The sequence below is a fragment of the Vombatus ursinus genome, unplaced genomic scaffold (assembly GCF_900497805.2).
Source record: "Vombatus ursinus unplaced genomic scaffold, bare-nosed wombat genome assembly UNPS02014812.1, whole genome shotgun sequence".
NCBI classification, from domain to species: domain Eukaryota; kingdom Metazoa; phylum Chordata; class Mammalia; order Diprotodontia; family Vombatidae; genus Vombatus; species Vombatus ursinus.
Window position 1 is genome coordinate 51,736,249 of NW_020954590.1, and position 16,032 is coordinate 51,752,280.

General features: G+C 35.2%; 1 protein-coding gene across 3 annotated transcripts in view; it reads left to right on the forward strand.

The window, feature by feature from the left end:
- LOC114054250 (DNA endonuclease RBBP8-like) overlaps positions 1 to 16,032 on the forward strand; it is a 122,035-nt gene that overhangs the window by 103,368 nt on the left and 2,635 nt on the right. For all 3 annotated transcript variants that reach the window (XM_027877428.1, XM_027877427.1, XM_027877426.1), the window contains exons 15-18: positions 3,666 to 3,827; positions 8,894 to 8,963; positions 11,240 to 11,336; positions 14,951 to 15,092. In XM_027877428.1, the coding sequence (XP_027733229.1) occupies positions 3,666 to 3,827; positions 8,894 to 8,963; positions 11,240 to 11,336; positions 14,951 to 15,092 (471 nt within the window). The remainder of the gene's footprint in view (positions 1 to 3,665; positions 3,828 to 8,893; positions 8,964 to 11,239; positions 11,337 to 14,950; positions 15,093 to 16,032) is intronic.

The following is a 16,032-nucleotide window of genomic DNA, read 5'->3' on the forward strand; positions in this document are numbered from 1 at the left end:
GGGAGATTGAATGAGGTAAATTATCCCACAAAGAAGAGGCATGAAAGAGCTATTATAATGGAGGGGAAGATGGGGGAGGCAAAGCTTAAACCTTACTCTTTTCAAAATTGGCTCAAAGAAACTCACACTCAGTTGGTTACAGAAATCTATCTTAACCCTATAAAGAAGTTTAAAAGGACAGGGATAATAGAAGGGGAAGGGGGGATAAAAGGGAGTGTTGGTTGGGGGTTAGCTGTGATCAGAAATAAAAGACTTGTGAGGAAGGAAAAGGTGGGAGGTGGTAAGGGGTGGGGATAAACAAGGAAGAATTAGCTTGGAGGGATATACACAGTTATCGTAACTGTAATTGGCAATGGGATGAACTCATAAAATGAAAGTGGATAGCAGAGTGGATTAAAAACCAGAATCCTACAATGTGTTTACAAGAAACACATCTGAAGCTGAGAGATACACACAGGGTAAAAGGTATGGGACTGGAGCAGAATTTATTATGCTTCACCTGAAGCAAAGAAAGCAGGGGTAGCAATCGTGGTCTCAGATAAAGCCAAAGCAAAAATAGGTCTAATTAAAAGAGATAAAGAAGGAAACTATATCTTGTTGAAAGGTACCATAGATAATGAAGTCATATTAATGCTAAACTTATATGCACCAAGTGGTATAGCATCTAAATTTTTGAAGAAGTTGGATGAGTTACAGGAGGAAATAGATAATAAAACTATACTAGTGGAGGACCTCAACTTTTCCCTCTCAGAATTAGATAAGTCTAACCAAAAAATAAACTAGTTAAGGAAGTAAATAAAATTCTGGAAAAGTTACATATGATAGATCTCTAGAGAAAATTGAATGGAAATAGAAAGGAATATATCTTTTTCTCAGCAGTACATGGCACCTACACAAAAATTAACCATATATTGGGACATAAAAACCTCACAACCAAATGCAGAAAAGCAGAAATAGTAACTTTGTCCTTTTCAGATCATAATGGAATAAAAATTAATTTCAGTAATGGACAATGGAAAGAGAGATTAAAAATTAATTGGAAGTTAATCCTAAAAAATAAGTGGGTCAAAGAACAACTCATAGAAACAATCAATAATTTCGTTAAAGAAAATGACAACAATGAGAGAACATCCTATGCTGCCAAGGCAGTACTTAGGGGAAAATTTATATCTCTAATTGCTTACATCGATAAAATAGAGAAAAAGCAGATCAGTGAATTGGGCATGCAACTAAAAAAACTAGAAAAAGAACAAATTAAAAATCCCCAATTAAAGAACAAATTGGCAATCCTGAAAATCAACAGAGATTGATAAAATTGAAAGTAAGAAAACCATTGAACTAATAAATAAAACTAGAAGCTTGTTTTATGAAAAAACTAATGAAATGCATAAACCATTAGCTAATTTGATTTTAAAAAGGAAAGACAACCAAATTACTAGTATCAAAAATGAAAGGGTGAACTCACCACCATTGAAGAGGAAATTAAAACAATTGTTAGGAGCTACTTTGCCCAATTATATGCCAATAAATTTGACAATCTAAATGAAATCAATGAATATCTAGAAAAATATAAATTACCCAGATTAACAGAAGAAATAAAACACTTAACCCAGTCTTAGAAAAAGAAATTGGACAAGCCATCAGAGAACTTACTAAGAAAAAATCTGCAGGACCAGATGAATTCACAAACAAATTCTACTAAACATTTAAAGAACATTTAATCCTATAAAGAACATATAATACTATATAAACTATTTGGAAAAACAGGTGAAGGAGGAGTCCTACCACATTCCCTTTATGACACAAATATGGTGCTGATACTTAAACCAGGAAGAGCCAAAACAGAGAAAGAAAATTATAGACCAATTTTCTTGATGAATATAGATGCAAAAATTTTGAACAAAATACTGGCAAAAAGATTACAGCAGTATATCATATCACACTGTATACTAAAATAAAGTCAAAGTGGGTACATCATTTACACATAAAGGGTGATACCATAAGCAAATTAACATAGCATGGAGTAGTTTATCTGTCAAATTTATGGATAAGGGAAGAATTTAGGGCCAAAGAAGATAAAGAGAGCATTACAAAATGTAAAATAGATAATTTTGATTATATAAAATTTAAAAGTATTTGCACAAACAAAACCAATGCAATCAAAATGATAAGGAAAGCAGAAAACTGGGGGGAAATTTGCACAAATATCTCTGATAAAGACCTCACTTCTCAAATATAGAGAACTGAGTCAAATTTATAAAAATACAAGCCATTGCCCAATTGATAAATGGTCAAAAGATATGAACAGGCAGTTTTTCAGACAAATCAACGCTATCTATAGTCACATAAAAGTGCTCTAAATCACTATTGATTAGAGAAATGAAAATTAAAACTGCTCTGAGGTGCCACCTCACACCTATTAGATTGGCTAATATGACAAAAAAGGAAATTATTGGATACTGGAGGGGATGTGGGAAAACTGGGATACTAATGCACTGTTGGTGAAGTTGTGAACTAATCAACCATTCTGGAGAGCAATTTGGAACTATGCCCAAGGGGCTATGCAACTGTGCATACCCTTTGACCCAGTAATAATCCCAAAGACATCCAAAAAAAGGGGGAAAGGACCTATTTGTACAAAAATATTTATAGCAGCTCTTTTGGTGGAGGCTAAGAGTTGGAAATCGAAGGAATGCCCATCAGTTGGGGAATGGCTAAACAAGCTGTGGTATATGATTGTAATGGAATATTTTTGTGCTATAAGAAATGATGAGCAGGATGATTTCAGAAAAACTGGAAAGACTTACATGAACTGATGCAGAGTAAAGTGAAGAGAACCAGGAGACTATTATACACAGTAACAACAACATTGTCTGATGAAGAACTGTGAATGACTTAACTATTCTCAGCAATACAGTGATCAAAGATAATCCCAAAGGACTAATGATGAAGCGTACTATCTGCCTCCAGAGAAAGAGCTTATGTTGTTTGAATATAGACTGAAGCATGCTATTTTTCACTTTCATTTTTTTCTTTTATTTGAGTCTTCTTGTACAAAATGACTAATATGGAAATAGTTTACATAAAAATAAAAACTTGAATGGATCTTTGATCTCCTTCATTTGGAAGTTTCCTTCAGTGATACAGAGTGTTAAACATCTGGGCCTGCCCATCCTATAGGATTCTTGACTATGACCTTCCATAAATTTCCTATAGAGGTTCCACCTAATAGGCTGGAATCTTTTCTTTCTTTCATATCATTCATATCACCAGAGTGCCAGTGGAATACTTAGGCACTCCTCTTGTCACTTCTTGCCCTTGACACATAACCACACTCTTAAACAATTCCTAGATTACTCCCTTCTATTCTTGTTCTTCATTTCTTCATTCAGTATGTGTTACAGCCTGCTCATACCAATCAACCACATTACTGGTAATTTAAAGATAAAAAAGTTAAAATATAAAGACTTTATAATTGTCTGTATTTTAAGAATGAAGTTACTTTTAATATGGCTAAGACATTTTACAGTCACATTGCAAAACTTCAGGTTATTTTGTTAATATATGATGCAACTCCATGGCATTCAGGGTTTGTATTCCTCGCCCCTTATACTTATGTATGTATAAATTATTTGTTGCCTAAAAACAATTTATCTTTTCCATAGAGCGAGAAAGAAGAGTGAATGATAGCTTATCAGAACTGTTTGATCAAACAACACGTGAAGAATACGAATCCTATTTGGCAGATGGTTCTCCACTGTGTGAGCCAGAAGAAAATCACCAAGTAGAAGATGAAGAATTATCAGTTGCTGCAAAGAAACTAAACAGTAAGTGTGTTGATCCTTCAAAGTGTAGCTTGTCTTTTAATCAACTGTTCATGAAAATTGTAGAGGAACCTTCTTAGTCAAGAGTTGACCTTGTGCTAATTAAATGATCATTCTAATTAAAAGAGGCTTGTATAGTGGTTCATTTAGCTGTTGATTTCACTTTTCTTATTTGAATTGATTTTTAAAAGAAATTAATTAAAATTTCATGTCAAAACTAAATTAACAGTTATAGAGTAGGAAGGGGAATGGGGAAAGATTTAGAAAAAAGACAGACAAATAATTTAGACCTGTCTTCTCCCATTTCAGATACCGTTATTACTTGAAGTAATTAAGGGTACAGGTAGGCTTAGAATCTTTTTCAGGTGACATTTACATAGGTGGGGTAGGTGTTAAAGGGGGAATATTATACTTCAATGAAATTATAGCTGGTAGTTTGAATTGGAATTTTCTAAGGCTCTAATATGGATAACCAAGCTGAATCATTTACAGCTATTCAGACAAGACCTTTATTAAGTTATTCTGCCAAGAACAGTCAGAAAGTAATGTGAGTACTAATAGGATCATCTTTTTTAAAGGAAAGGTTCTTTCACAAGTCAGAGTTAATTACTAATTTATTTTGTAAAAGGATTTCTCTCCAAAACCAGACAAACATAATCACTGAGATGCATCCTAGCCCTTCTGCGAGCAAGAAGGCACCCATAGTAGGATAAGACTCAGACCTCACTTAACATAATTTTTCTAAATAATTGATTAAGAACATGCCTAAGTCCCAGTAATGTGTTTTGAAGACTGAAAGTAAATTCATTCCTAATTAAGGGGGGGCGGTGAGAGTAGGGGGAGAGAATGAAGAGGAGACAGAATTAAAGACATCTTAAAATTTAATCAGCAGGTGGCATATAATTTACAGGTAGACTGCATTTTGGAAGTTCATTTTTAAGTTTAGAACTCAAAACATTTTTCCCATAGAAATACAGAGCAGTTTTTAGACCATCCCACAAAAGCTTACATAGTTCATATTTCTATAGCGCAAAAAAATGAAAATAAGTCCACAGGCTTTGCAAACTTAATTATTTATAAATGTTTTCCTTAAAACAACACTATGACGTTCTGCGGCAGGCAGTTCAAGTGTTATTATCCTCATTTAACTGATGAGTGAAACCCAGAGATTGGTGAAGTGACTTCCAAGTTCACCTATCTAATAAGTTTGGGACCCCAGCCCAGAACTTTTCAGGGATTGGGACTGGCCTGATGATTTCAGTGATATAGGGAACTCCCAGAGGAGGAAATCCTCTCCCCCATTCCAGATTCACACCTGACACTTACTGTGGTAGAGAGCCACATGCCTGGTGTCAAATGCAGTAAGAAATGGGAGCCATTAAACTATACAGAAAGATTTCTAGGGGGTTATATATATAATATGGGGTTCCATATTAACATAGAAAAACCACATATTAACATTATCTGTACTTTATTGTGTTTTATTTACTTTGTTAAATATTTCCCAATTACATTTTCTGCTGGTTTGGGCTACCAGGCGTAAACCATGTGTTTGCAACTCTGGTCTAGAGCATTGAGAAGCAAAGTGGCTCATCCAGAGTCACAGACAGCATAGTGGAGAGGCAAAGCTGCACCATGCTGTTCCTCACAAGGCTTCTCATAGTAGTACAAAATAAGCTGACCACTGTGTGCATCTTTTTTTTTTTTTTATAGGCAAAGTCATTCAGAGTTTCTAACTTGAGCTGCTAGTAAAAACATCTTTAGTCTCTTTTAACCTGTCAAGCAAAGGGAATAGGGACCGTATCTCTGAGCCCCAACTGGTAACGACTTGGGCTTCACATTTGTATTGAAAATGCTTGCCTTAGGGGCAGCTGGATGGTACAGTGGGAGCACCGGCCCTGGAGTCAGGAGGACCTGAGTTCAAATGTGGCCTCAGACACATAACACCCGCCAGCTGTGTGACTCTGGGCAAATCACTTAACCCCGATTGCCTTACCAAAAAAAACAAACAAACAAGAAAATACCTTCCTTAGACATTTTTGCATGCATGTCATGGGCACAAATGGCCACTTGGTTTTATATAGATATAAAAAGGAAAACCTTAAGTTTGAACATTTGCCCAAAGATGTGGAATTCAGAAGTTATCTGACTTTTGCATTCACATAAAAATATATTTATAAGTTGCTGCAAAGCTGGAGGAATAAAAAATGTTAATATTTCAAACAAACAAGTACTTTAAGTGTTTGTAAGTACTTATGACCAGTTTCCTCATCATTTAAAATACATGGCTCTCTATGTCAGATTGCTATGCCATGGTGGGGGGGGGGGAGAGAAAAAAATTTGGAACTCAAAACCTTACAAAAGTGAATGGTGAAAACTATCTTTACCTATAATTGGAAAAAATGAAATACTATTAAGTGATGGGGGAAAAATAAGATATATAGCTCTCTATAGTAATAGTATAGGCATCTGGTAGATTTTAGTTAAACCTTATAAATTTCCTTATAAATAAATAAATGTAATACTTACGAAGCTTCTATGGGCTTCTCACTTTTCCTTTCAGGCTTTTGCCAGTGTCTTGGCCCTTTGTTTCAACATTTTTCCCATGGCCCACTGAAATGATGTTCATTTAAACCTTTTTTGAAAAAAAATTAAAACTTTTTGGAAGCTTTTGGCTTTTGTTATCGTGTGTGTGTGTGAGATTACAAACCTTTCTATATCAGTGATATAGGTACTACTAACAGGTACTATTGACAACCAGAAAGGTTTTTTGGGGTTTTTTTTGTCTTTTCCTTTTACCACTCTACTTCTGAAGAATGATCTACACTGAGTGCTGCCATTTCTTTATCATCTCTTTGCTTGGGGGGGGGGGTGTTGTTTTTGTTTGTTTGCCATATTGCCCTGCAGTCTGGCTTCTACCCATATTACTGACAAAACTATCTTCCTCAAGGTCACCAATGACCTTTTCTCTCTGTGGTTTTTAACAGTATAACTTTTTCTTTCCTGACTTATATGATACTCTACTTCTAGTACATTTCTGAAGAAATCAAGATGGAATGGTCAGAGCAAAGGACTTAGCTTCAGAACACGAGTTTGAGTACTACTGTCCCTGCCACTTATTAGTATGTCAGCCTTAGGCACGTCACCTCACCCAGCTCCAGATGTACTCTCTACAACGTAAGGGGAGTGCATTTGATTATCTCCAGGGTCCCTTTCAGCTGTAATGTACTATACTTCATGATTTTAGTCGTCCCTTTCTGGCTGCCTGGTTTCCTTCCCTTGCTGTATGTACATCGTACAGTGTAGGTTACTCCAAAGTTCAGTCCTTAGCCCTCTGCTCTTCTTTATGTTCAATCTGTTCTTAAAGCTGTTATAGTCATTAAACTTGACTTCTCCTCTGAGCTCTAGATGTGCCTACTGAACATTTTCACTTAAATATCCTCCTTCACCATGTTTCTCCTATTCAGTCTTTCCTTTCAATTCCTGTTTCTATAGGGATAGCTGTGCTAACATAGTTTAGTCTCCTGTTACCTTGTGCCAGAAATTAAGTTTCTTCACCTCTAGCCTCTGCTGCATTCTGTCTTATTATGTTCCACTGCCAGAATAGTCATATAGCTCAAAACTCAAAAACTGCCTAAAGAATAAAGTCCATACTCCTTAGACTGGCGTTCAAAGCCTTCTACCATCTAGTTCCTTTGACCCTTATCTCCCACTTTTACCTTACATATAAGTTCTTACCTTAGATAATCTTCATTTTTCTCTCCTCACTCCTGCCTCAGCATCATGTAATCTGCTTCCCTGTCTCTTTCATTTTGTTTGCCTTTTCCCCTTCTCTCTAGTTTTTTGTTTTTCATGGCCCAACTTAGTTACTACCCTTTATGAAACCTTCCTCAGCTTCCTCAGTCCATAGTGATATCCCTTCTGAATTCCCATTTCATTTACCAGCTGTATTCTTTTTTGCCTTTTTTTTTGGTGAGGCAATCGGGGTTAAGTGACTTGCCCAGGGTCACACAGCTAGTAAGTGTCAAGTGTCTGAGGCCAGATTTGAACCCATGTCCTCCTGACTTCAAGGCTGGAGCTCTATCCACTGTGCCACCTAGCTGCCCTACCAGCTGCATTCTTTACTTAGAATTGTGGAATTTTGGCATTAGAAAGGACCCTAAAGATAATTTAGTACAAAGTCCTTCATTATATATTGTATCATTAATATTTTTACTTTTTAAATTTATATGTCTTATCTACTAAATTAGTTGTACTCTTTGAGGATAAAGGCCTTATATTAGATCTCTTTGATTTCCCATGTCAAATGTAATGTCTTGAACATTAAAGATGCTCAGAGACTTTGTTAGTGATGATGATGGAGAGATATACTTTTTTTTTTTTTGGTTGAAAGATACACTTTTTAAGGAAGGGGTATGCTTTAATAGTAAGCTTTCAATTCAGGGTCCATGAGCTTTGATCTGTATTGTGTCAACTAATTTTTTCTCTGTGCCTGATGAAAGCATTAAATTTTCACCTTTTAAGAGGAATATGTCAGTTCTAGCATATCTTAAATGCCAGTTATAAACACTAATGGATTCAAAAGTGGGAAATAAAAGAGAGTGTTTCTTGTACTTCCAAATAGGTAATACTAGAAAATGATAATACTTTAAATTTACAGAGTTTTTGTTAAGGTTCTAAACCTTTCACACATACTTTCTGATTTTAGCCTCATGAGAGTACTGAGATAGGTACAAGCAGTAATAGTCCTATTTTGCAGGTGAAAAAGGAACTAAGCCATAGGAATTTTAATCCATTTGTACTTTACAGGAGGCCATGCCACCCATTCAGCTAGACAAATGGGAGGCAAAGGCCTGGGTTCAGATCCTGGCTCAGCTATTTAAGTACCTTCATGAGCTGGGAAAAGTCACTTCACATCTCTTGGCCTCATCTATAAAATGAACATATTGAACTCGATAGCATCATCCATCCCTTCTACTTCTATGAATTATATTAATTTCTTCTGATTTCTGCCATCAGTTTATGACATATGCATGAGTTGTTTTTTTGTTTTTTGGTTTATTTTGCAGGTCATGAAGATATACCTGACAAAGTCAAACAAAAAGCATTTGTGGAGCCTTATTTTAAGGATGATGAAAGGTAATTAATCTTGATGGACGTGGGTTATGTTAGAGAGTAATTGTAAGAATTGCAAAACTATCTCTGTTAGGAAGAAGGCTATTTTGAACTGCTAAAAGTCATATTTATAAAAGAAGAAAAGGGATATCATCAGAAAATATCAAAGTCATTTCATAACAGCAGCGGAGAAAAGGAAACAACTTTATAGGAGAGAAAGTTTATTACTTTTGGCCCAGACAGTAGTTCTCCATTTCATTATGGAACCAGACATCTTTTATTCAATTGTATTTCAGACTTGAAATACTGCTATTTGTAAGATTATCAAATTGTATGAAAATTGCCTGGTATTTTCTCCAGTAATGTAATCTTTCTGGATTTTAAATTTAACTTTTTAATCTTTAGTAACCAGATTGTATGCTCCGATCTCTATTCTATCTTTTGGTAAAAATTTAAAATTCTATTAATCCTTAGTCTATGCAGTTCATATAATCTATATGTTGAATCATACTTTCTTTCTGTCATCTTCATATATATACTTGAGAGGAAAAAAAAACAGTAAGCAAAGGATTCCAGTCCACTATGTTCTATAATTTCAGGAACTTAAAAGGGGTATGGCTACTATGTAATCCATGTGCTGGGTTGGGGCAAAGGGAGGCACGTGTTGCTGCTACCTCTGTACCTGAATATGCCAGCAAACCCCAGTTAAGGATGTCTTTCAAATAATCTTTCATTGGAGCCCAGGGTTCTTTCTGTAAGCCATCGCTGTGTGTTCCTTGAAAGAAATGAGTAAGACAATATAGTTCTAAGAGTTTTACATACTTTTGGACTGTACAACAACCTTCTGAGGCAGGTACTACAGGCATTATTATCCTTATTTTATAGATAAATGAACTAAGACTCAGCGGTCAAGGAACTTGCCTATAGTCACAACTAGTAGGGTCAGAAACGGAATTTGAACACAGATCTTCCTGATCCCAGCAACCTTTGTACTAAGGTCTGTCTGTGTTAGCTGTATTCCTTGATCTCCATTCCTCATTCTTAAACTGTTTTCAAGTATTTGGGATCTGGGACCTGGGGAAAAAAATACAGGAAAATCCTATGATGAAAGTAGAACAATTAGAAAATAGTTTTGAGAACAATGTTCTTACTTAATATGTGTATATTAGCCTAATTGTAGAATTAGATATTAGTACTTTATTTTTATGAAATAGATAACATATCTGAATTGTGTGAAAATTGACTGTAAATCAAATGATGTTTTTAATGCAATTGGGAATTCACTTTTTTTTTTTAATTGTGCAATTTTTTTTTTTTTTTTAGTGAGGCAGTTGGGGTTAAGTGACTTGCCCAGAGTCACACAGCTAGGAAGTATTATGTGTCTGAGGCTGGATTTGAACTTAGGTCCTCCTGACTCCAGGGCCAGTGCTCTATCAACTGTGCCACCCTAGCTGCCCTGGGAATTTACTTTTTGAAGCAAATAATTCTTCTGTAATGTGAAGCCACTCTGTCAGTGATCTTTTGATTTTCATATATTGGTTTCTTTAAGCAGGATACAGTTGTACCAATTATGCACACTTTTGTGTTTATGGATTGCTTTTCTTCCTCCAAAGTACTCCATTATTTGCTTCTTGTTTTGTGTACACTTCAGTGACTTTTATCCTTTCGTAGTGCTCCCCAAAGTGGAACACCTTTTTGCAGGAGAGGATATAAGATAAGTCTTTTGATATTTGAATTGTGTCATCTTAAAGAATTTAGAAGAAGGTAGTATTTCCTTCAGCAAAAAAAACATACAGGTAAGCCTTAAATTTGTATAGTTTGCATGGATACATTGCTTTAGACACAGCATTCTCTTCTTCAGCCATAATAGGGAACTCCAATCCCAGGTTTTATATTCCTTTTTTTAATAGTGAATGATTTTTCACCTTATATCCTAATTATTTGCTTCACTCAGAGGGATAAATAGGAAAGGAAAGCATCAGTATTGTCCTTTTTCATTATAGTACTAGGATACCTGGAAGAAGAAATGAATTCTTCCTTTCAAACAAAATGAGCAAATAAAAGGAGTATCTGGATTTTACTAGGATTGTCTTATTTTGTTATTCTCGTTTGTCAAAGGTTGTCTGAACAAATCAGATTATATATATATATATATATATATATACATATATATATATGACATTTTGCAAACCATAAAGAGCTATTAAAAATGTCCATTATTAATTTTGATGTTTTCCCAAACTAAGATGTTTGTAGTGAGTATTATGATTGTAAGTCCCGTCTCTTTTTTTTTCTTTCAGAAAAACCATATTGCAAAATTTCCCTCACATTGAGGTGGTACGGAAAAAAGAAGAGAGGAGAAAATTGCTTGGACACACATGTAAAGAATGTGAAATTGTAAGTAATCCTCTGACATTTCTGTTCACTGCTCTGTTGTTTTTAATACTGTTGTTTTACTTTTTCTCTACCGTTTGCCCAAAAAAAGTATTGATCCTAGTCATATTTGCGCCAGGAAAAGTTCTAGCCTAGTTTAAGAATTATGGAAGCAACTAAATACTGAAGAAAGAAAAATAAACTACTTGAGACAGTGTGCTGCAGTGACAAGTGGATGGAAACCCAGTCTCTAAGCCCTCACATGCAGTGAATCTGGAAACTAAAACCTTATTTCTTGTTACTGAGAATAAGAAATGTGTACCCATTTTTACTTCAAATATAATTATTTTAACCCATGTTTTCTCTTACTTGGTACTTCAGTGGCTCCTTAATATTTTGGAAAAAGGTTGATGGATGACTTTCTCTTTATCATCTTTTTCTCTTAGAGCTAAAAGGGACCTCAGAGATAAATCTCACTCCCCCAATTTTTAGTGGAATTTAAAAATATAAATTATTTTACAGTTAACAAATATTTATTTTCTCTTCCTCCAAACTTCTCCCCATTTGAAAAAGTCCTCATTTTACAGATGAAGAAACTAAGGTCCAGAGAGTTTCTGTGATTTATCCAGGGACACATAGCTAGTAAGTTATGTGAGACAGGATTTAAACCCAATTCTTCCTGAAATGTATATTTAAATCTTACTGAGTCCTGATAGGGAATTTTATCTCATGAATCATCACTTTCATCAAGTTAGTAACCCATTTGTTTATCCTTTCACACTGAAGAATAGTGCTCTGTGGCCAAAAGAGTCCCATATCAGAGCCAGGAGAGAACTAACTAGTTGGATGATCTCAGGCAGTTGTATTTGTCACTTTCAATCTCAATATCCTCATTTCTACATTGAGGATAACAACACCTGTTCATACTGCGGTGGTCCAGTTCAAGAATCTAAGTAATAATATATTTTACCAACCTTAAAGGAGGTATCATCTTACTATGGGAAAATTCAATACAATAAGTATTTATTAAGCTCCTTCAATGTGCCAGGCAATGAAGAAGAGAAGGATGCCAAAGGCATAGGAAAAAAAAATTGGACATTTTAATGCAAAAAAAAGTTGCCAAGAGACATAAAAAGTTAGCAACATCATTTGCCTCCTCTCCCATCTATACACAATCTATATGAGAGTCATCCTTACATGATTTGAGGAAACTTAATGAAGGTTTGAGTATGGAACATGGTCCCAGTTTGCTGGGCATTTGCCATGCATTGCTTAATCGACAAGCTTGTTAGGTTGAACCTTTGTTTCCTCAGTCATTTCATATTTCACTCACCAGAGAAGGCAAGCAACAAATATCAGTTATGCAAAGTACCATATACATAGTAGGCGTTATAGAAATCCTTATTCTTATTCCCTATCCAATACAGAGAGGTTTGGATTGAGACATGTATATTTCTGTATATAGCTGTTGAGGGAATTTATTTTACTTGACTGTGTATTTGTTACAAGAAATTTGTTTTTCTTTTCAGTGGGAGGGAGAGAATATAGGTTTCTGTTAATTTTTTTTTTTTAAATAGAGAGGAGAGAGGGATGCTACAGAAGTGAACTATTACATGTACTTTCAGATGAGGTCAATTATTAGTTTCACTTGACTTTTTTTATCTGGTTACAAGAGACCTCTTAAGAAACAGGAGTAATCCGTAAATGTTTGAAATGTAAAAATAAGCAAATCAATAAAACTTTTATTTAAAAGGCATTATTAGGAACAAAAGTGATGATGAAGTGAAATAATAGTTTGTAAAAGTGCATTGCCATTTTGAATGCCACATCAGCTTATTTGGGATTGATTTGACTCTTCTTTTAAACCTTTATCAATAAGAGGTTGCTGTCTTTTAACTGTCTAGCACCAATTCAGTTTGGCATATAGTTCAGCACCTTCATTGAAAGCCCATTTTTGCACCCCATTTGTTTTTGTTAACTTGGCTAGCTTAGAAAGTATCATTATCAAAGGATTTTCTTTATCTTCGTTGTTGAGACATTTTTTCCCTCACAGCCTGTTTCTGTACAATATTAAACAGTTCATATAAATATGACCTTATATTCAATTCTTTATTTTCTCATGGCTTGAGTCAGAACAAAGATTTAATGTAGACTTCTAGACATCCCTGTTTTGAAACATATTCATTGTTCTCTAGAGGGATCTCGGTAACATCCAATACAGCTGGCTGATCCCATCAACAGACTACACATAATTGGATTGTGGAGGAGTTGGGGTTCAATTTCTTTCCATCTTTGTAGTGTCTTTTCTTTCGTCAACCTGTAGTAGAGAATTTGGATATGTGTCACAAAGGTTTTTAAAATTCCACAACTTTATAATAGCTAAGATATAGACAGTCAGTAAACATTTTAAAGCATACTATGTGCCAGGCACTGTAGTACATACTGGGAGGACAAAAGACAGTTCCCATCCACAAGAAGCTCACAATCTAATTTGTTCTGTTGTATCTGACTCTCTGTGACCCCATTTGGGGTTTTCTTGGCAGAGATAATGAAGTGGTTTGCCCTTTTCCTTTTTCAGCTCATTACGGATGAGGAAACTGAGGCAAATGGGGTTAAGTAACATGCCCAGGGTCACAGAGCTAGTAAGCATCTGAGGTCAGATATGAACTCAGGAAGACGAGTCTTTCTGACTGCAGACCCCAGAATTCAATCCACTACACCATCTAACTGCCCCACCATCTAATAGGGGAAGACAACATGCATACTACTTACATGCATACTACAACATGCAACTACTTACAAACAAGATCTATACAGGAGAAAGAGTAATATAAATGAATTAAACTCCTCCAGCTTAAAGAGACTTAGTCTTTTAAGTCCTTTTGTTAAGGTTGTCAGCATTTCATCTTAATCTTAAAGAATATATTTGAGCTACTCTTCATCACTTTCCCAAGTACTTAAAATTTGTAGAATTGACTAGGTAAGTTCATGGCAAACTTCAGTATCCCACTTTCTCTACAATACTATATACAATAATACAATACATTCCATTTGATTTTTCCTTTTATGTCACCATAGTTGGTGTCCTATAATTTTTTTTCTCCTGAACATTGAGTAAAGTTGTATTAAAATCTGAAAGTTAAGAGGTTTGTTTTCTAGTCCTGCCTCTGATTTTCACATTTGTAAAATGAGAGGCCTGAAATAAATGATTTCTAAGGCCCTTTACCACCATAAATTTTTTTTGGCCAAATGTATTCTTCAAACTACCAAAATAATTAAGATCTTTTGATGTGAATTTTGAGTGTTTTACTTATGGTTTTCATATATACACATATATGAGAAGCTCATTATCATTGCAGTTTGTCAAAAATAGAGTTTATTTGTCATTGAAAGCTATATAGCTTTTGGGGAAAGGCACAGTAACTGCAAACATTCAACCCTAAAAGTGAACAATTTTAAAAATAACATTAAAGAACACAAATCACTGAAAGTGTTGTACTAATGTTGATTTCCTGTACCAAGAAACTATTCACCCTTCAAACATTCTGTTTACATACCTGACAGGCGCCATATTTGTCTTTGACTCTGTAATGCCCACTTTAGGAGTGGGGAAAAAACTTGCTAATCTTTATTATTAGTATTATGCAGATATTCCAGAAGAAGAAAGAGAAAAGAAACTAGCCTCCTGTTCAAGACATCGTTTCCGCTATATTCCTCCTAACACACCTGAAAATTTCTGGGAAGTTGGGTTTCCTTCAACTCAAACTTGTGTGGACAGAGGTGAGAATATAGCATGATCACTTGCTTCCATGCTTCAAAAATCTGTGATTTCACCAATGTAAATATATCCTTTTCTCTGTTGTTGTGGTTTAGTTGCGGCTGACTCTTTGTGGCCCCATTTTTGGGGTCTGCTTGCCAAAGATACTGGAGTGATTTGCCATTTCCTTCTCCAGCTCATTTTATAGATGAAGAAACTGAGGCAAACAGAGATAACTGACTTGCTCAGGGTCACACAGCTAGTAAGTGTCTGAGGACAGATTTGAACTCAGGAACATGTCTTCCTAACTCTGTGCCTGGCACTCTATCCACTATTCCACTCAATGCCCTCCGCTAAAATTCAGTTACAACCCTTCCATACATTAGTAGTTTCAAAAGTTTCCGTGGCCAAAAAAAAAAAAATCATGTGGTGCCAGTCTTTCAGTGATGAACCTTTCAACTTAGCTAGGTTTTTCTCCTGAACATGGTTATCTCTAGGCCCATTCTTGAAGCCTTTCCAGCTTGGACAAGATTGTCAACTTTTTATCTGCTAGTACAGCCTTTGTAAAAACAGTCCCCTCCTGCAGTAGTAAGGCATTGGAATAGGATGTTAGTAGAGGAAGAGAATGTCTGGGAGTTAACATAGTTTTATGTATTCAGTGTAGTTAGCTGCAATTCAAATCAAGTGCAACTTTTCCAACGTAGTCTGCAGTGATTTTGAAACCGGGACTTTGTTCCAAATTGCTGAGGTTAAAGGCCTTCTGCACTGGTATTTTATAAACTTTAGTGTAATTTCATTATGGCCAGCAGCATAAATGTTTTGGATAAATTTAATTAAATATATATCCTACTCTTTAATCAAATTTATAGAGAAATGGGTTGGGTTTTTTTTTTTTTAAGTTTTAGTATGTAGAGAGTTACTTTTTCCATAAACAAGTGAATGTAGGATTTGAAATCTTTGATT